Raw genomic sequence first — 20,138 nt, 5'->3', positions numbered from 1 at the left:
GTGATTGTTATGATCAGAAGATAACCCTACTGCATCTCAATAATTACTGTTGATTTCTCATCACATAGTTGTATTGATTCACATTACATGTATGTATATATCTAGGTTTGTTTCCTATTTTCATTTATTATTTTCTCTGTTTTCATGTTGTCCAATCTAGCAAGGGAAAAGATAGTGGGATGGTACCACACAGGACCAAAGCTTCATCAGAATGACATTGCAATCAATGAACTCATCAGGAAATACTGCCCAAACTCTGTAAGTATCTCTTTTTTCTCTCAATTGGTAAGGTTGCATGATATTGGTAAGGTTGCATAATTTCATTATTATTATGACTATATTATGATGCATACATTTAAGCAATTTTTGTGTATTCAATGATAGGGCGTAACATTTTCACCTTAGCCCTACTTAAATGAATAGATTGAATTTGAACTGATGTAATAATAATACCAGAATATGCTATCAGTAATGTATATGATTATGTTGAACTCAGATTTTTGTAAAGTTTTATATACATGTTTATTAATTTGTTATTGTAAAGCGCATTGAAATGTTAATGTAATGCGCTATACAAATGTAACTTTTATTTATTTATTATTATTGAGGAAATTGATTATCACCAGTTGTACATGTAATATCAAAAGCTACAAGCTGATGTATCAGACTCCATGAATAATTCTCATTCAAACTTACAAAATTTTACATATCTTTCTTCAGCTATAGCTGATATGTAAATCAGGTTCAATGGAAGGGTAAAGTTGGTCAGGGTTGACACTTTGTTTGACCATTTTGATCCATAGAAGTTGGATTTGGGTAAAAGTATAAATCTTCAAGTGTGAAGGATACAGGTCTACCCTAAAGAAGAAGAAGAATAGGGATATTATCTTGATTGGTCATTTCTCAGTGATATATCTCTTTTTGTTAATGCACTGCAGATTGCCAAAGGGCACTATTGCATCAACATAGTTTTACAAGATTGTCTCTAGATTAATAACTCTATATAACCAACTGAACTATTGTACTACATTATAAATTTCTGATATGAATTACTGTACTGTTACCCACCCCCTTGTAATTATTTTAATTCCTTTCATAATTTGTGGCAAACTGAAAATCATTGGCCAATGTAACTTGTGTGAGTTAACTGAACATGTTGTTATTTTATTATTTGAACTCTGAATGTATCTTCAAAGTGTGATTACAATGCTTATTTTGATCGTTGTTTTTCTTCCTCTTCTGATAGGTATTATGTATCATTGATGCAAAACCTAAAGAATTGGGATTGCCAACAGAAGCCTACTATGCAGTAGAAGAAGTACATGATGTAAGTATAAACAAAACAAAATGTGCATTAGTATTTTCTTCCCCTTCCCAAATAATATGCCCTAAAGATCACACCATTTTTTGTGCATCTGCCTAAAATTAATGTTCTGGATTAATATTGATGGGTTAGGGTTATTCACTGTGATATACATGTACAGTATGAAATCTATGCATTTACAGTAGAACATGATTTTCCAAATTGCCTCATTGTTCCATGTATACTGCAGGCGTGAAACGTTGGCAGTGGCTCAAACTTTTTTTGTGTGGAAATGATGATTTGTGAATTAAAAACTGAATTAAGACACATCTAAATACCACCTCCCCCCCCCCCCCCCGAAAGAAAAAAGCCAACAACAAGAGCAACAAGATGAAACACCCAATTGGACGGTAAATTAAAATGACAGACAAAAGAAGAAAAAAAAAATCATTGTTATAGTGCATCGGTAGAACTAGTGAGCGTGCAGTAACTATGGAAACTAGTCTTAACCCAGTTCCATATTTACCTTATGCTCACATAACCTACCAATGCACTCACTTCTGTGCATCATTTGTATGATAATAGTAAGTATGACTCCTCAACTGCAATTACATTATTTTGGATCCTCACCCTTTTCTCCCTGAAATTTTTTTTTTACAAAATTATAAATGAAATTGAATATGCTGTTCAATAGAATTACACAAATAAGATTTTCCAAAGTACATCAGATTAGATAAACCAACATTAGCATAATATGTTAATAGAGTTATACTCCTTAAATCTACTTTTCTCCTGATAATTTAGGATGGGACACCAACGAGTAAAACGTTTGAACACGTCCCAAGTGAGATGGGTGCAGAGGAAGCAGAAGAAGTAGGAGTAGAACATCTACTTAGGTAAGATTACAACCTTGAACAATTACTTACAGCAATCATTACAAAAAAAATTTCCATTCATTTATTTTACTCTATACAAGTAATTGAGAACTTACATAATGGCAAGAAAGAACGACAATACAAGGTAGAGAAAATGAAAATACAGTAAAATAATGAAGTGTTAGAAAAAAAGGAAAAGGACTAGCGTGAAGAATTCCTGTAATTTTCTTTTAAAATATGCCCCCAAAGGTTTATTATTAAAATTTTAAGCAATGAGATTTTACTTCTTTGTTTATGTTTATTTGTTGTAACATAGTGATATATTTTGAGGTTATATTCCTGGGTGCCGTAACACAAAGGTTGGTGATAAATGGTACGCTTAATTTTCACGATTGATTGTACATTGTAGTCAACGTAATCAATTGTAGAAAAATGTTTTAGGATCATTGCTTAGCTTTGCGTTACAGGCTCCTGATAATTTAATAGTAAGAAAGTGAATCATGTTGATTTCTTGTTGAATGATAAATACCATGCCTTGTCTATGTTGAATGATTTAGGTCGCTTCCAATCAACAAGTTTACCTAAGAATTACATTCATAATGACATTTAAAGTCAAAACATGTTAATTGCAGATTTTCAATTATACCCAAGTTATGCTAAATTCTGAAAAGAATTATGCTTGAGTAATCAAGCATAAGTCTTGTGATTAATTGTAAACCAAGCATAACGTTGGATTTTAGGTTACGCAGTATGCACATAAAACATAAATTGGAGTTGATATGCGATAGATCGCAACTCAACTTTCTTACAATGTCTGATTAGAAATCGATTATTATTGTATGGTGTCTTTACATCCATGACCATATTCTAAATCATTATTGTTCTTTGTTTCTCTGTAGGGATATCAAAGACACAAGTGTAGGTACATTATCTCAGAGGATTACAGCTCAGCTGTTAGGTTTGAAAGGTTTACAATCACAGATTCAACACATCAGTGGTTACTTACAGAAGGTTGCAGCAGGAGAATTACCTATCAACCACACCATCATTTATCAATTACAGGTCAGTAGTGCTTGAGAGATATCAAGAAAATATTGAATAATTGTAGTATTTCCTTGCAAACATGTAGATCTGAAAAGCATGAAGCATGTAGACATTGTATTGTAATAAGTAATGTTAATCTGGGTATTGCAAATTTGGTGCCAAAGATATGTGGGACTCACAAAATAACAAAAGTCACCATAAAATGACTAGGGGGCTGAATACCCCCCCCCCCCCGGTTTTTTTTAGGGTTGATATGAAAGCTACCAAATGATATAAGTCATTAAAGTGAATTGACTGTTCTGGGTATGGCCGACATCACTCTTCCCATCTCGTGCGTCCCCTCTTCCGTAAACACTCATGTATTTGTTATGACTTGGCAAGTCTAACAACGGTTAATACTAGTGTATGTTAACTTGTCTCTGTTGGTAAATTAAACTTTGTACCTCGATGCAAATCAGTTCAGTGATGGCATTCTGTGCCGTTATCACTTATCACACACAGTGCAAGTGTTTTCAACATCCTAGTGATAGCGCATATGATTACTTATGCAATGTTATAGCAGCATAGTGCTATCAGGGAACTTCTTTGTGTAGAGTTCTAATTATTTGCACCACATATATGATGTTGGATGTCACCAAGACCAGAGTTTTAAATTCACAATTCTCTCTCTATCCACCTCCGTCTTACCCCAAGGATGTATTCAACCTACTACCCGACGTGAACCTGAGCGACTTTGTCAAATCCCTGACCACCAAGACCAACGACCAGATGCTGGTGGTCTACCTTGCCTCTCTCATCCGCTCCATCCTCGCTCTTCACAACCTCATCAACAACAAGATTCAAAACAGAGACCTTGAGAAGCAAGAAGGCAAGAAAAAAGAGGAGAAGAAGGATGAAAAGAAGGATGACAAAGAGAAAAAGGATGATAAGGAGAAGAAGGATGACAAGAGCAAAGATAAGAAGGATTCCAAGTCTAAGGATAAAAAGTAGACTTCAAGGTGATGGATATCACATGGACTTGAATAGCTGGCTCTTTGATGGAGTATCAGCAAAAAATGTTCGGAAGACGATTGTCATATCATGGACAGCTTGGATATGTGATCAAGATTTGATGGATGCCTGGAAACATGTTACGATTAGAATTTGTTTAATTTCCCTTGTAAAGCCAAACTTATTTCATCAAATTTTGAATACAGAATTGTAAAATCAAAGAATGCTCCTGCATGGAAGATGGAATGCTTGTTTTAATTGTATTTCTATCTACAAATATACCCCCTTATCAGTTGGTAAACTTAATGAGTATACAGTAGAAGGGGGGGGCGTCGAACAAGAAGTTAATATAGCTTTTGTATTAAATGTCCAAGTCAAAGATATTTATACACGCTAATGCATGTCGCTGGATTGAAGCTTGAATTTATACTCAAATAAGTAGAAAAAATTACTATTTATTTTTAATTTGTAGGTTGTTAATTTCTACATTCCATTGCATCAAAATAGAAAACATGAACTTAAAGAGTCTATGCAGTGAAAAGATACTTGATACCTATTGATGCAGGGTGCTTACAAATCTATGGGAATCAACTTTCATTGGCAGTGCATAGGCCCTGTAAGACTCTTTTGTAATAAGTATAATATTAAAGATTCAGGTATGGTGCTCATATACTGTCAAATTTGGGGCTCTCATTCATGATTAATACTCGATAACACATTTCATTAGGCAGATCTATGAACATAGGCAACATAAACAGAATATTTGAATATACTGTACTTGTGCACTTTCTTTTCAGAAATACCCTTCAAATGGCAGTTTTGTTATTTTCCGAGTCTCACATTTGTTCAGGATTGCATCTCCCCAAGTCATGTTTGAAAGATTATTTTATCTTTCTATCTTTCTTCTTTCTTTTTTTTAAATTCAAAACGATTTTGTTTTTCTTCAATCATTGTTGAGATGGTCACTTCAAAATTGATATGCATAAATATCTGATTAATAGATTGATAATCACCTCGGGTATGTAACTGCAGACATTTAGTATTTGTCTTTTTTAGAGTATTTATTTTTTTCTTTATTTAAGGAAAAGAAATAAGCCACATTGATAAAAAACTATCAATATACTTTCTTCAATATTTGTTGTAATCACAATTACAAGGTTTTGATTACTACAATAACATATAAACCCACAAAATCACAATCATAGTGCAAAGGAAGTAAAGGGATGTCTGTGTATCTGGATAATTGAAGTCTTGGTCATTCGTTTAGATTAAGTACCGTATGAAGAAAGTAAGGGTTGGCATTATAAGCCCGACCAAGACATGTATTTATAGTACCGTTTGCTATTGTTCAATTTTTTTATGTCTCATGTCATTTATGTTTATGTTTTGTTACAAAACAATAAAATTTCTCAAATGTATGAGTCCATTCTTGTGTCAAAGTATTGTGTATTGTTTGATAAATAGGTGACACGACATTTGCTCTGGCGACAATTGCTCCAGGCTTTGTTTTGTCTAAGATACAGGGTTAGGATTGAAATAAGGTTTTGTTAAGTTTAGGTTCAGGAAAGGGTATATTGTTACATCCAGGGTTGAAGTTTGCAATTCCATTAGTTTGTGAAATTCACAGCGAAGCAATTGTCTCTGAACCAAATGTCATAGAACCATAGAGAATGCAGTAAGTCGATGTTCAGTGTTGCCTAATGCAGGTGAATTGGTGCAAGTCAGATCTCTTTGGATTCTGTTTGACTTCAGGACAATAATCAAAGGTAAAAATATTCTTTGATTTATTGGTCATTCAACTAATGGAAGGTCGACTTATGCATATTCTACCGTATTTTTTTATTTTTTTTATATTTATTAAAAAAAAAAGCTCTACCGCAGAAGGTTAGTCATTCCCTGCACTTGAATACATACGATTGATAATGTTACTCCCAAACAGCACACTATATATACTTCCCCCTTTCACAGGTGCATATCTACCATAATATTTGATGCAGCCATTTATTAGCTTGGTTTTCTGTGTGGAATGAGGGCACGTGTGATATTGCCCTTCCTGTAGCCAAAATTGGGATTTGAGGGCAATTTGCCTTTTTTTTATCAAACTGCTACAAAAACACCAGTGAATTTAGTAAAAGTTTAATAAAAACTGAAAACCAATATTTATCGATAATATCGTCTGTGTTGCCTTTTTACTTGCCAAACTATATTTTAATCCACAAATTTTTCAATTTTCATGAACAAAAAACTTATAAAAAGAAAAAAGAGAGGGTGTTTTGTGAATGGCAAACACAAAATAGTACAATGAAATTACTAAGGTGAGGTACATTAGATATAAGATAAATTGAGTAGAGAAATGAGGGAATATTTTAGCCAATAATTTGGTAGTTTTTTTTAATCTACTGTCTGTAGCATCTTATTCATATCTCCTCCCTTCACTTCAAATCTTCATTCTAATCCCTCCCCTTCCAAATCCCTCTTTTTCTCCCTCTCTTTCTCGCGCCTCACCAAACTCCCCTTTTATCTTCTCTTTTTCTCTCATTGTATTTTCATCATTCACTTACTTCATCTCTCTTTCTTTCCAATTCCCAAATTTTTCTCCACATTCAAAATGTTCTTACCACCCCCTCCCCCTTGCTCTCTTTCTTTCTTTTGTTGTTTTCCTTTTTTCCTTTTTTGGTATGACTTTTCCTCCAGACACATAAGGTGAAGTTATTTTTCAAGCAATATACCTTTCAATGCATGGGTAAACATCTAATAATATGATCTAACAACAATATGTTGGCCTTTTCATGACCAACATATGCCCACAAGAGAACACATAGTGTACTATGAAACCGCTACACTCTCCTTCGCCATGGAAACCTTCAAAAGTTACAAGAATATTTTCCTCACAAACTCCAATAATAGTTTGGTTATGTGGCTCTTGAAAGTGATGCATAGTGATTCATGTTTCAACACATCTCCTCTGACCATTCGTAATTGCTCTTCTGGAACCATATATCATTCAAGTCTTCCTATATTCACAATTTCCTGCACACTCCAACAACATGGAAAATAGCAGACTCACTTTTCTAAGGATATTTTATTATTTTTTATATATTTTCTACATGATGCATTACTTATCACATTCATAATAAGTAAAATAATCTATAATTAAAACTTACTGGTACATAAATATACATTAGTACCGAATTTCAAGATTTCAAATCTGTACATCTGTTTAAAAATATTGCACATGCATTCAATACATGTACATGAAATCAATTTAAAAGGCAGGTATATCATGATGAAAGGAGAAAAAAAGTATTGATTTACTCTTATATAATTCATAAAATATATCTCTATATTTACAAGTAGTCATACACAGCTAATAACATAAACTGTGCAGTTAGTTTGATGTCAATATGGCATTATCTAAATCTATATTCAAATTAAAATCTAAAAAAATAAAACACTATCACACACCGTAGTCCATAAAGGGGACTCGGCCGCTTGGTAAACTAATTTAACCTTAACTTAAAGTACTTTATCTCATATCACTGTTTGTTTTTTCAAATTGATAAAAAAACATTGGCATTGTTTAGAAGCTACAAATTGACATAATTCTATAAATATCTCTACCAATGGGCACAATAAGTCTTTAATGCCACAAAAGAAAAGTCAATAAATCAATCATAAAATTAACATAGAATTGTATACCATTTTGAAGAGTCAACATTTCCATTGCCCTCAAGGTGGAATTTCCTTTGCTTTCAAAATCCTTTCAGTATTCAAGTCAAGATAAGTCAAATGTGACTTTCTTTTCCTCTTAATTGCATGATGAATAATATAATGTCATTCCAAATAAAGCTAAGCTCCACAAACATTCTGCCGAAGCTGCGAAGTAAAATACTTATCCATCTTTGTTATTAAATTGCCATATTTGGCTAAAAATATTTTGCTTAAATCTTTGTCAACCCCATTACTAGCTTTTGTGCAGTTTCAATGTATAACAGATGATGTACATACCCGCAGTCACACATGCTGCGCACAGATGGATTAATTTCGCATTATTTGTTGTAGACTTTGTTATGTCACAAAGGTCATTAAAAAGTATTTTGCTTCCATCTAGCTTGATGAGTAAAATAATTAGAAGTCTGCCAAGTTATGTAAAGTAAAAATGCAAAGTAAAATAGAACTCCATTAATCGAATACCAGCCCTGTTTCTAAAGCACTCTATACAAACTGTGGAATATACAAGTCTAGACTCTAACCCTGTAATAACTTTTGAAAATACCACTCTCTTTCAAAAGCTCAAATATTAGTCAATGACATACTTAAAATATCTAGCAGTTTGTTCAAATAAAACAATATTACCTTGTTTACAATATGCTGGAACATCTTTCTGGACACTATACCTTCTGTTCAAGGTAAATGTTATACACAATTCTCAGACTCTGATATGGTTAAACTATGACTTGACACCCATCACCTAACTAGACTGGGTTACAGTCTTACATGTAAGACATCACCCCAAATTTCATTTGCTAGACAGGTCAGGCTTATCTCCTACAATCCTTTGTGAACAGCACTGTAGACAAAGTCTGAAGTTAGCAGTCCATTTTTTAAAGTTAGGTGAGACTTCAGGCCACAGCTTAAAGGAGAATGAAACCCTTGAAACCAGCTGAATCCATATCAAAGAGAAAAATCAAAGAAACATATTGTTGAAAGTTTGAGGAAGATTGAATGAATAATAAGAAAGTTATGAGCATTTGAATATTGAGATCACTAATGCCATGTAGATCCTCCCATTGGCAATGCGACCAAGATCTGTGATGTCACACACGTACAACTCCCTCATTACTTTAGTACTTATTTCACTTATATTCTCACTTTTATAGAGTCTATCACAAGGTGAGGTGTTCTTTTTATGAGAGGACAAGTACAGAGGTTTCACAACATTATATCATTGATGAATCGTTTGTCATATGATTAGAATGAGCAAAAAGAGATGTTTTGGGGTATATTTTCAGTGTCCAAAAGGGGAGAGTTGTTCATCTGTGACATCATAGATCTTGGTTGCATTGCCAATGGGAGGATCTCCATAGCATTAGTGATCTCGACATTCAAATGCTCATAACACTTCAATTGCTAGTCCTATTTTACTCAAACTTTTGTTGATCTTATTCTTTGATTTTTCTGCTTTCACAAAAGCTAACTTGCTCCAAGAGTTTCATTCTCCTTTAACATTAAATGTATTATGGTGCATGGTCATCCTTGTGCAATGGCAGTAATGAGTAACCTATTGCTCTAAATTGGTTTTACAACAAACGAAATACACCTATTGCTCTAATTTGGTTTTACAAAAAACGAAATACACCTATTGCTCTAATTTGGTTTTACAACAAACGAAATACACCTATTGCTCTAATTTGGTTTTACAACAAACGAAATACACCTATTGCTCTAATTTGGTTTTACAACAAACGAAATACATCATATGCACTAAATATCATTAGTACTATTCACAGCACAAAGAATTGTCATGAAAACATCATTTGTCAATCTATGGTAAAAAACCAGTGCAGTGTTAAATGTTGTCTTTCAAAAATTAAAACTACTCTACATATATGCTTAGGAGTACTTAATAAGAGGTTATAATTGCACTGGTGCAAGGCATGAAGTCATTCTAGAAATATGATATCATTTAACCAACTGGCTGCATTTGGTTACATCACATTACATGTATTACTTATTGAATTAAAAACTTTACTTTTATATAATTGTAAATACAGACATGTTCATTTTATCAATTCATTGGCCGTATGCCACCTCTATATCAATAATGAGGTACATGTACACACGCACATATACACACAGAATGATTCAAAATTTCAGTCATTTCTATTGACTTAAAAAAAGAAAAAGAATATCAACGGACATAATAAATTGCTGCATCATGATTGTTATATGGGTATTTGAAAGTTAATGTCATATGCATTGTGGTTCATCTGGATGATCCAGTACTATCAAAATACTTGAAAATACCCCCAAAACAAACAGTGTGTAGTGGAAACTTTGAAGTGCATAATCACCACCAAATCAAGGGCTACTCATCAAACATCAAGGCATGAATATATTCAATTCAAATAAATCCTTTTCAAAACTAACATTAGTTTTCTATTTGAAATCCAATCATATCTTGGATTTAATCAAAAGTATTTCAGTTCAATGCTCTAAATCTACTTCAACTTATTTTGATTCAAGAAAATAACTGAACAAAAAAAATAAAAAATAAAGTCGAAATTTCCTTTCATTTTAAATGAATGACTTAATCTATAAAATGAATGATAATATCACGAGGGATTTTCACAATGGGGAAGAAATTAGGTCATGGTTATCAGGGGGTGTTTCACAAAGATTTAAGTATGACTTAAGAGTCGCACTTGAATGTCTAGTTGCGTGCGGTATAAAAGGCATGACCGCTTTGGTCAGATTATGCGAGGACAACGCGCACTACTGCGTATTGTTTAATGTGATTATGCATTACGTACATGTATCATGTACGCATCAACATTTTAAAGTCATACTTGAAGAATCTTTGTGAAACACCCCAGGTGTTTACAATACATGCACAAATTCCATCAGTCACATAGCGTGAGAGGGTGTTTGGCAACAAGACTACAAAACCTCGAAACTGGCGCAAATATTCATGCCTGAATGATACTTGTCATATAAGCCACAACAACATGTACATGTAAACTGATCTTTAAATTCACCACATACTATCTCTGCTTACGACAATCAAGACACTGACAAGTTCAGCTGCACATTACAGCTCCTTAAATTTATCTTCAATATTGACCAGAGGCCCCAAATCACCAAGAATCAGATGTTTTGTACATACGGCTGGAATTAACCTGAAAATACACTGATGACTCCGAATAGGCTTAAAGGGAGGAATCATGTCAAGTTATAGGATACTGTGGGGTCTGAACTCAGATAATAGCCTACAATTGATGTCTCTGGTTTATTAACAGTCTACAGACTGGGTGAGGTGCTTACAGATTGGTCAGATATAATAAAGCAGACCCATGGTTTCTCACGATGAATCCTTGCACAATGAGTTGATTAATTCGTTGAGCTGGCCACTTTTATCAGCATAAACATGGTGATCTGCTCCTTTAATTATCTGCAAGAAGATTGATAATTATCAATTGTATCAGGTTTATAAAATTCCAGATAAAGGAATGTCTTGTAGGTATGCCATGGTCAGATTTTTTAAAGCTGCCTCATTCAATTCAATTCAATTCAAATTCATTCTTTTCATATCAGTTAAGAAAAAATGTTGTGACCGATAGAAATATCCTGATAAGGCCCTTATTTGTTCAATTATACCCCGAATGTATGGAAGGGGGGGGGGGGTCTCTCATTGTTCAGCATTACAAGTTTTTTTATGAAACCAAATTTATGACACTTGCGGGGCCAGTTTTTAAACTCATGCAACATTTTGTATTCACCTGTCCCACTATTAAAATCAAGCAGTTCCATTCTAGTTATGATCAAATAGAGTTTCTGATAATTTTGCAATAAAAAAATAATAGACAAAAGTGAAAAAAAAAAAACTTCATACTGATTCTCGTTTGTTTAACATCCAATCAAAAGCACCAACAGTTTGGTGCTTCCTTTTTTAAATTGGAGCATGATCATGATTTTTTGGATCATGAATGGGCAAATTCAATTTGTAATCAGTAATCAGTAGGAGGTAGGGGAAGTACAAGCTGACTATTGGGCGTGTACATTTGTTTCATGTCCAAGATCAGGGAAAGGGGGGGGGGGGAGAACAAAACGAGCAGCTCTCTCGTTGGGTCCTGCCTCTGTCACTTCCCTATCGCCAGTATAGGTGGGATACCTATGCTGTGAAAATGGAGCTACCATTATTCCACACTTACCCTGACATCTACCCTGGAGTGAGAAACTGACAGTAATCGGTAGAAGGTAGGGGATGTACAGGCTGATTATTGGTATGAACATTTGTTTCATGTCCAAGATCCGGGGGGGGGGGGGGGGCAAATCGAGAATCTCTCCCTTTGGGTACTGTCTCTGTCACTTCCCTTTAAACAGTATTGGTGGGATACCTGTGCCGTATAAAAGGAACTACCGTTACCCCACACTTACCCTGACATCTACCCTGGAGTTAGGTCTTAACTGCTTCACCAGGCTCCCTCCAGTGAAGTCCATCCAGCTCCTTGATCCGTAGATCATACTGATGGGGATGTGGGCTGGTAACTCTCCTATCCTGTCTTCTAAGGGGTTCCTGGCCCAACCAACCTGCATGCTGATATCCTTGAAAGCTTGTTCACCACTGCAGTTTGAGCAAAGAGAAATTGAAACAAGTTGAAATAGGGAAGGTAACCTCACAATGCTTGGTGAGGCTTTGATAAGTGCTTTCATAATAGACCACTTTTCTGTGTATTTTTCTCAATCATAGAGTCTAGAGGGGCAGAGAAAATAAAACCATGCCCCTCCACCACTACCCCCCCCCCCATCAAGAATCAAACAATGATAAATGTTTGAAATAAAAATATCTATGAAGGTGATTAATATCCCCGTCCTACTCCGTTACAGTGGTAATACTACTTCCAAAACATTTGAAAAATGAATCTTGCATGTCTTTATGAGCACTGGACAAAAACTGGGGAAGTAGTTTGGTCCCCAACAAGTTTTCCTGGGTTTTTGGCCATGTGTGGTACCATGGCAACACGATTTTGGACACACACACAAAATATGACTTGCAAATCTTTACCCAAAGACCAATGTGAATTCCAAATTTCATGAGAATTGGTTAAAAAATGAGAAAGTAGTTCGAAGCGCAAGATTTGCAATGGACCGACTGACTGACCACCTGACTGACAGTACACTGATTCGTATATAAACCTTCAAACTTTGTTTGGCAGGGGGTATAGAAAGATCGGAAAGATGAATAATGTAGTGATAGATATGACATGGGATTAAAAAATTAGTAATTTTCATCTAATGGCAGGTGAAATAAGCAAGTTTTTGAGAGACTTACGCTGGATACTGTGCATTGCAGTGGTAGATGTACTGTGAAATGCGATCATCACTGAAGAGCGATGAAAACTTCCTTCCAACAGTTTCTCCTCTTGCTTTTCTAATCAAATAAGGTCCTGAAAAATCATGAAAAGAAAAAAATATCTCATTTTCAATGTCACTTGTGAGGACATAAACTAGGTAATGGCTGATGATGTTTGGTGTCCATTTTGTATATTGTCTGTATTCACTTTCTTGCACTTAACCCAGATAAGCAATAATTTGAAACACTACTACATGTATGTGTCCGGGCCTCATTTCAAAAGGTCTTTTGAACACTTGATTTAAAACTTACTTCTGTAAGATTCAACATATTGACGTTAGATATGTTATAGGGGACAGGTAACTACCCATGCTAAAATAGACAAGACAACTTCTTTCATAAAAACTAGTACTGGAGAATGAAATTCAAAATTTGGTATCGTACACTAATACACCACCTCAAGCATTGATTAAGGTAAATTGGAATGTGGGTAAAATGTTTTTTCTTACATAATGAAGGACAAAGCTATCAATATTTTGTACCCAGCAGTGGCGGATCTACGGAGCTGCCAAGTAAACGAAGTAATGGCCTAAATTTTGGATATAAACCCTTTTTTGTGCTATTCAAATTTCTCTGGACCAAAAATGCCTTCATTTTTCTAGTAAAACCTTTTTTTTGCTTGTAAAATTTCTCTGGATCAAAATGACCTTCATTTGGTAGTGAAACCTTTGTTTTTGCTTGTCAAATTTACACCAGCACCCCCTGTAAAAGAAATTGTTCCCAGGGCCCTGGTTAACCCCCCCCCCCCCTCCCTTGGGAAAACGCTAGATCCACCCCTGCCCAGGGTCGACTCAAAGGAAAGCAAGAGGTATACCTAGTGGCCCTGCTGCCCTGATCGTTGACAATGGATTGAAGGACAGTGCAATGGTTCCTACAATGCGAGCCCAGTAAGGCAGCTCTAACTTCTCCTCCTCGTCTCTCTTGACCACACCCCAAGGATCTAGGAGAACTAGGTGCTTCACCCTCTCAGGGTGGGCCAGGCTGTAGGCCGAGGATAGGAAACCACCCAAGCTATGACCAATCTGGAAACATCAAGATACAGAATACGAAGTTAGAGGACATGGTTTACATCCACATGCTTCATCTAGCTCACTCTTGATTTTACGCTTTCAATACATAACCAAAAAGACCAAATGAACAAGATATATGTGCATGGATTGAAAGGCACCAAACAGGCAATCAGAATACACTATGCTGTGCAGCATGTCTTTAATTTTTTGAACAACTAAGGCAACATCTTCAAGATAGGCTGCACGGCCCTTTGAAGATTGTAGCAGCAGAAGAAGAAAGAGAAGAAAGGATAATATTAGATGCTCTTCTAGATCTAAAGTTTCAAATTTTGTTGTTCTATGGGTATTTACGAAGCATTATTTGGTCTCCATGCTGCAGAACTTAAGGTATTTTTTAATGTTGTAGTTGCTCATTTCAAAGACCTTAATCATCCTTGACCTTTTCTAAATATTTCAATCTGGGTTCCTCTTTCCATGTTCTTTTTTCTTTTATTTATTTATTTTTTATTAAAAATTATTTTGATAATCTGTTTAAAAGGCACAATCTATACTACTACACTGACAACTTTAATTCAAAATTAATCCTCCAAATCAGTGTTGTTGAACTAGTCTACGAGATTATTTGTTGATCATATCACCACCGCAGGAACAGTACACATTTCCCTGTCAGATATTTTGAAAGATAAAATCATACCAGGATCATTTTCTCTAGGCCCACAGATTTCCTCCACTCCTCGATGGATCGCACAAACTCTGCTTCAGCAGCCTCTGCTCCGAAAGGAAACTTGGGGCGTGAGCTGCGTCCAAACCCCATGACGTCTATGGCATAGACAGGTCTGTTGACTGCCAGCCCTTCCAAGTTCATTACCCAGAGTGCAACGCCACTAGCAAAACCGTGGATGAGGACGTAAGGTGTCTTGGTCGAATTGGAAGGGTTCATCTTCAGCGTTCTGATTTTGTTCACTCCATTGTCGATATCCGCAAAGAAAGATTTGTATGGCACAGTTAGACCTAAGGCAGAAGGGTAGTCAGGTAGAAAAAATATCATTAAGTGGTAAGCACTACGAGTCCAACACATTTCATTTTACAGGACCATGAATTCAAACAGGGATCTTGGGCCCTCGAGAAATGAATGTTTTAGAAAATTGCATCAGCTTATTTCATATCATGATAGACTTGTGATAATAATAATGACAAAATAGAATGTTTTTGTACAGGAATATGAGTAGACACATCCTCAGATGACAGTAGGTTGGTTTGATCCAGAGGGCATCATTCTTCTCTGAGACATTTAGATCATGATTCATGACCTGCAAAAGTCTGCTTGTCATTTGTTAATGACTTTGTGATTTGGGATAAAATAATAATAAATATAAGATCTATATCATCTTTATTTTGTATAGATTGCACAAACTACAATGACCTGAATTTAGAAGATGATTGATTTTAACTTTGAAGTACACTTGGGACCTGCTACTGAGCACCCACCCCTATATATATTTCTATTTTCTTTAATTTATTCATTTATTTTTATTTTTTGGGGGGGAGGCTCTGTGTGTAACTATGCACATTTCATATTTCACTGAGACTGAGAATGACAGAAGGGACGAAAGCAATGATGATTAAGTCTTCTTTAAAACTTCCAGTTAGTCATGAGATTGAATTTTGGAAGAAAAATCAAACGACTGAGAAATGTTTATCATATTCATAATGCTAATTCAATTGGTGTCTGTTGGAAGATTTGGGAATCAAGAGAATGATAAGATTGAAAATTACCCTAAGTCTAAAGTGAGGTACATGCTCTGCATACATATAGGCAGGAATACAGATGGATGAATGATTGACTGGAACAATTTTGGATCATACCTTGAATAATATAATTACATTGCATAAAAAACTTAGATTTTCATGGTTCTTGCTTTCATTTTTTCCCAACAGGTCGAACAGGACTTTAAATGTTCAACTTACATCCCAGAATTTTCTCCTCTGCTTTTTCTAGAAGCTTCGCTGATGTAGGACTCCATCTCGGCATCCATCGATATAAAAATCCTTCTCTGGAAACATTAAAGATATGAAAAATAAAAGCGAAGGTAGAGGTCACTATGTAACTTTATTGATAATTGGATATATGATTTGTACAGAAGTTTGAGAGTTTAAGTTCAATTTTAGATATAGTTAAGACAAAATTAAATGAAGTTTGATAGGCCCTCTCTGAATGTAATCATGATTTGATGGGAGAAAAACTAAACTCTAGATGAAAAACAAGGTGGCTGTCCAAATATTACACTTGCAGTTTATGAGTCAGTGTCTCTCCTCAACATTGCAGTGCAGTGTCACTCCACAAAAGGGAGTTGTCATGCTATTTCATTCCAACTTAATCAAAATTAGAGTAAGACAATCCATTAAAATATTGAATTTCCATAGTTTTTATTGTATGTAAACAAAGTGCATAGCTTTAGGTCCCCCTCCCCCCCTCCCTTCATACAGTATACAAATAGTGAATAGCCATGAGTGCGATGCTGCAAGATTTCGCATAAGCCAAGGTGAAAGAAAGATGCTCTATTCGTACAGGTGTTAGCCGAGTTGAATAGAGTGTCTCTTTCTTTCATTGAATGCAAAATGTTGTTTATATCACAGCCTGGGGCAGGCGCGATTGCTCATGCTCCCTATATGAGAGTTGGGTTAGAGCATATATAATACATCTCTATGTGTTGGAGGGTGTGTGTAACACACACTTGCTCTTCATGGAGTGGACACATCCACCCTGTGCACTCATGCATGCATTAGTGATCAGCAAATGTGCAATGCTGCATGGTCAGGCCAGCCCCAGGATCTCATCCCCACTTGGATAGTCTGATTTACTGCAAGGAGGACCTGTTATTCTCTGATACATATCTGTATCTTCTTCTTAGCCTTTTGATACTCAACGACCGGGTTTTTCTACTGCTAGTGCTACATTTATATTCACACAATTGTGCATCTCTACCAACACCAAGAATACTTCACATCACTACTATATACATCAACATATTTTGCCACTATTTTGACTTGCTGTTGTTGGCTGGTCAGCTCAGCTAAGATAAGACCAAAGTGCAAGCTTCGGTGACGATCGGTGACAAAATAAGTTTTTCCCCCACCCGTTATGTTTTCCCCCGTGGAATGTACCCCTTTGACTCTACAGTCGCACCATTGCTTGAATAAGAATATTCGCTATTTGTGTTGTACAACACCTCGGAAGTTAGCGAAAATATGAATAATCTATGAAAAGAAAGAAAATTTTGAAAGCGAAAGGAAAATCCTTCAAACACGCATCTGATCTGCAGCAGCAATGCACATTTCAGCCAGTAAGCCCTGCCCTAGGCTACATGTATTGCACCTGCAATGAGCACATGCAATGCGTTGAATCATATTTTCATTGTGACGTCACTTTTTCCTGACCAGTTTAACGGTACATTACATTTTGGATGGTACGTACGTAATGTATGTCTGCATTGCCATTGGTACGATTAATGTTTGACATTCATTTCAGCCTCCCATTGTATACCCAGTTGTGTGTCTGGTCAATCGAGTTTTAAACATCCATTTGGATTTGGAAAAAGTAAAAAGCTCAAGCATGATGAAAAGTTTAGGCCTAAAAAAAGTTTTTGAAAAAGTTTTTGACAATAATATCATTGATATATAGAGAAAAAAGTTTAAGTAGATTGCAACTACGGAATTTATATTTTTTGTGTTAATCCCAAGACAAAAAGAAGGCTTCAAAATGCTAAAAAGTGTCCGGATACCCCCCCCCCCCCCCCCGCCTAGCCAGGCGGCTTCTTGAGAGTAAAAATCATTTACTAACGTATACTCTCGTTAGTAAATGATTTTTACTCTCAAGAAGCCGCCTGGCTACCCCCGCCCCTCCCTCTTAATTACAACACGAACTTGCTTATCGACGGCGGCGCAGAGCTGAGCTACCCGGCCCCTAACCCAGGGAGCTCTCGCCCGCGCAGCGGGCGCTGCGCGGGCGGGAGCTCCCTGGGTTACCCGGCCCCGCGACACAGACAGGCCGAGCGCCCGTAACTTACCCGTCATCATTCCGCCTCAAACTGCATGATCTTTGGCAAATCTGCCTTTCGTTTCCGTTTTCTATCGTCATTTCTCTCTTCTTGTCACTGCTTGAGCTCAAGTCTGGTTCTTGTACGGACTCTGTAGTTGTCATCTTTACGAAAAATAGTCTAAATCCACCAAATTTAGTAATTTATGGATCGATTGCATAAGCAGCCAAAAAACTGCAAGTCATCCTTTTCATACACCGGTACCGTATGTACCTGCGGTCCGGTCATGAGTGTAAACAATGACGTCATATGTATTTTTGGAAGTTTGTTCCTCAGTGCAGCGCAGCGAATATTATTTGTCAGCTTCTAGACCTACTTTGTGTCTATAGAAAGAGGAAACTTAAAGATAAAAGATTGTCCACTCCTACAAAAACATTCAGTGTTATCGAGAAAAATTGAATTAGCATAAATTTGGAAAATTCTATCAACATGCATTGTTACACATTATTATCAGGAGAAAATTCAAATATTTCTTCTTTTTTTCTTTTGAAACAAATATCAAATAGTAAGTGGATGACGTCATATTTTGCATCCTGACCAGTATGTGCATATAAATGTTTTTTGAAATTATGCCAAATTTTTGATGTCATAACTTTCTTATTTTGCATCCGTTCTTTGATAAAACTCAGTTTAGCATTAAGCTGGTTCGATTTATTTTATTATTATTATTACTCGAATGGGCCTTTTGGGGTGCATTCTGTCTTAAGTTCAGCAATATATTGATTATTTTTATGTCCATTTAAAGTGTATTTGCTATCATAATTTATAGAATATTATAAAAGGGAGCCTATATGCTTTGCTTTTTAGTAAATCTCATTCCCTTTTAGATTTTATTTTGTTATTGTATTGTACACATTAATTTTAATGTTTATGTTGTATTAAATAAACTGAATTATCATTGTAAATATGCAAAGATTGACAGAGGAAACGAATTGAATCGAATTGAAAAAAAAAACATGGTTTTAGTTTCGTAATGAAATGGGCATATGAAAAATATATAGCCCGACGGGCGAGCGAAGCGAGTAAGCAAATTCAAACTTCAATTAATTGAAAATATAGTTTTATGACGTATTGTAACATATCCAGAAAATTATTTCATTACAATTTTTTTATCATTTTGCTATTTTCTTACAGTTTTTCGGTCGTGGAACTTTTTGGGGGGTTGCGCCATGCAGTGATTGGTTTATCATGATGCAGCAGTTTTGCAGCTTATCGCGACTTTACAAAACCAAAACTTTTTTAAAATCCATAACTCCATTCTCATTATCATTTTATTTACGGAAACTGTTTGCTAAACTGCATCAACATGTTTTGTTTTTGTGTTTTTATCAACCAACTTTGGTATAGCCATGCCCATTCTAAGAATTCAATTTAAAAAAAAGAATTGACCAAAATCATTTCCCTTGATCCTGTCCTATTTAAAAGGAAGTCTATGCACGCATCATTCAAGAAATGAATGGATAAATAACTGAAATATAAAACAGAAGCATGTTAATATTCAAATGTATTATTTTATCTATACCGGTTTATTTTATGCAAATTTCATTTCCCAAGAGTACATGGAGATTCATAACCATCAATGTATGTATTATAATCCAATAAACATCAGAGGAGGATCCAGGAGGTGTGAAGCGCCCCCCTTCATTTGACGGCGCCCCCAAAAAAGGGTGAGAACAAAAAAAGAAC

At 35.5% G+C, this 20,138-nt stretch overlaps 2 protein-coding genes across 3 annotated transcripts in view; one reads left to right on the top strand and one right to left on the bottom strand.

The window, feature by feature from the left end:
* LOC135153151 (26S proteasome non-ATPase regulatory subunit 7-like) overlaps positions 1–5,630 on the top strand; it is a 40,289-nt gene extending 34,659 nt beyond the window's left edge. Inside the window, exons 4-8 of the mRNA XM_064095177.1 lie at positions 161–258; positions 1,247–1,327; positions 2,108–2,199; positions 3,078–3,240; positions 3,916–5,630. Of these exons, the coding sequence (XP_063951247.1) occupies positions 161–258; positions 1,247–1,327; positions 2,108–2,199; positions 3,078–3,240; positions 3,916–4,212 (731 nt within the window). The 3' untranslated portion in view covers positions 4,213–5,630. The remainder of the gene's footprint in view (positions 1–160; positions 259–1,246; positions 1,328–2,107; positions 2,200–3,077; positions 3,241–3,915) is intronic.
* A 1,646-nt stretch (positions 5,631–7,276) lies between these two features.
* Positions 7,277–18,669, bottom strand: LOC135153150 (1-acylglycerol-3-phosphate O-acyltransferase ABHD5-like). Of its 2 annotated transcripts, XM_064095176.1 has the most exons (8): positions 18,423–18,661; positions 16,324–16,409; positions 15,050–15,366; positions 14,160–14,367; positions 13,265–13,379; positions 12,370–12,556; positions 11,257–11,383; positions 7,284–8,875 (listed from the first exon to the last, which is right to left on the bottom strand). In XM_064095176.1, exons 1-7 carry the CDS (start codon positions 18,554–18,556, stop codon positions 11,294–11,296), a joined length of 1,137 nt encoding a protein of 378 aa, XP_063951246.1. In that variant the 5' UTR covers positions 18,557–18,661; the 3' UTR covers positions 7,284–8,875; positions 11,257–11,293. The 2 variants fall into 2 exon arrangements, with proteins under 2 accessions (XP_063951245.1, XP_063951246.1); XM_064095175.1 differs by having other exon boundaries at positions 7,277–11,383; positions 18,423–18,669.
* Positions 18,670–20,138: the final 1,469 nt, after the last annotated feature.

Source organism: Lytechinus pictus, chromosome 2 (assembly GCF_037042905.1).
Source record: "Lytechinus pictus isolate F3 Inbred chromosome 2, Lp3.0, whole genome shotgun sequence".
NCBI lineage: Eukaryota > Metazoa > Echinodermata > Echinoidea > Temnopleuroida > Toxopneustidae > Lytechinus > Lytechinus pictus.
The sequence above is the reverse complement of the archived record's forward strand: the minus strand, read 5'-3'. Positions and strand labels throughout refer to the sequence as shown.

Coding starts and splice junctions, on each gene's coding strand:
- LOC135153150 (XM_064095175.1), bottom strand. CDS start 18,556: ATGACAACTACAGAGTCCGTACAAGAACCAGACTTGAGCTCAAGCAGT. Junction 15,367..16,323: donor AGAGGAGAAAATTCTGGGAT/GTAAGTTGAACA, acceptor CTTCTGCCTTAG/GTCTAACTGTGCCATACAAA. Junction 12,557..13,264: donor TGCAATGCACAGTATCCAGC/GTAAGTCTCTCA, acceptor CTCAAACTGCAG/TGGTGAACAAGCTTTCAAGG.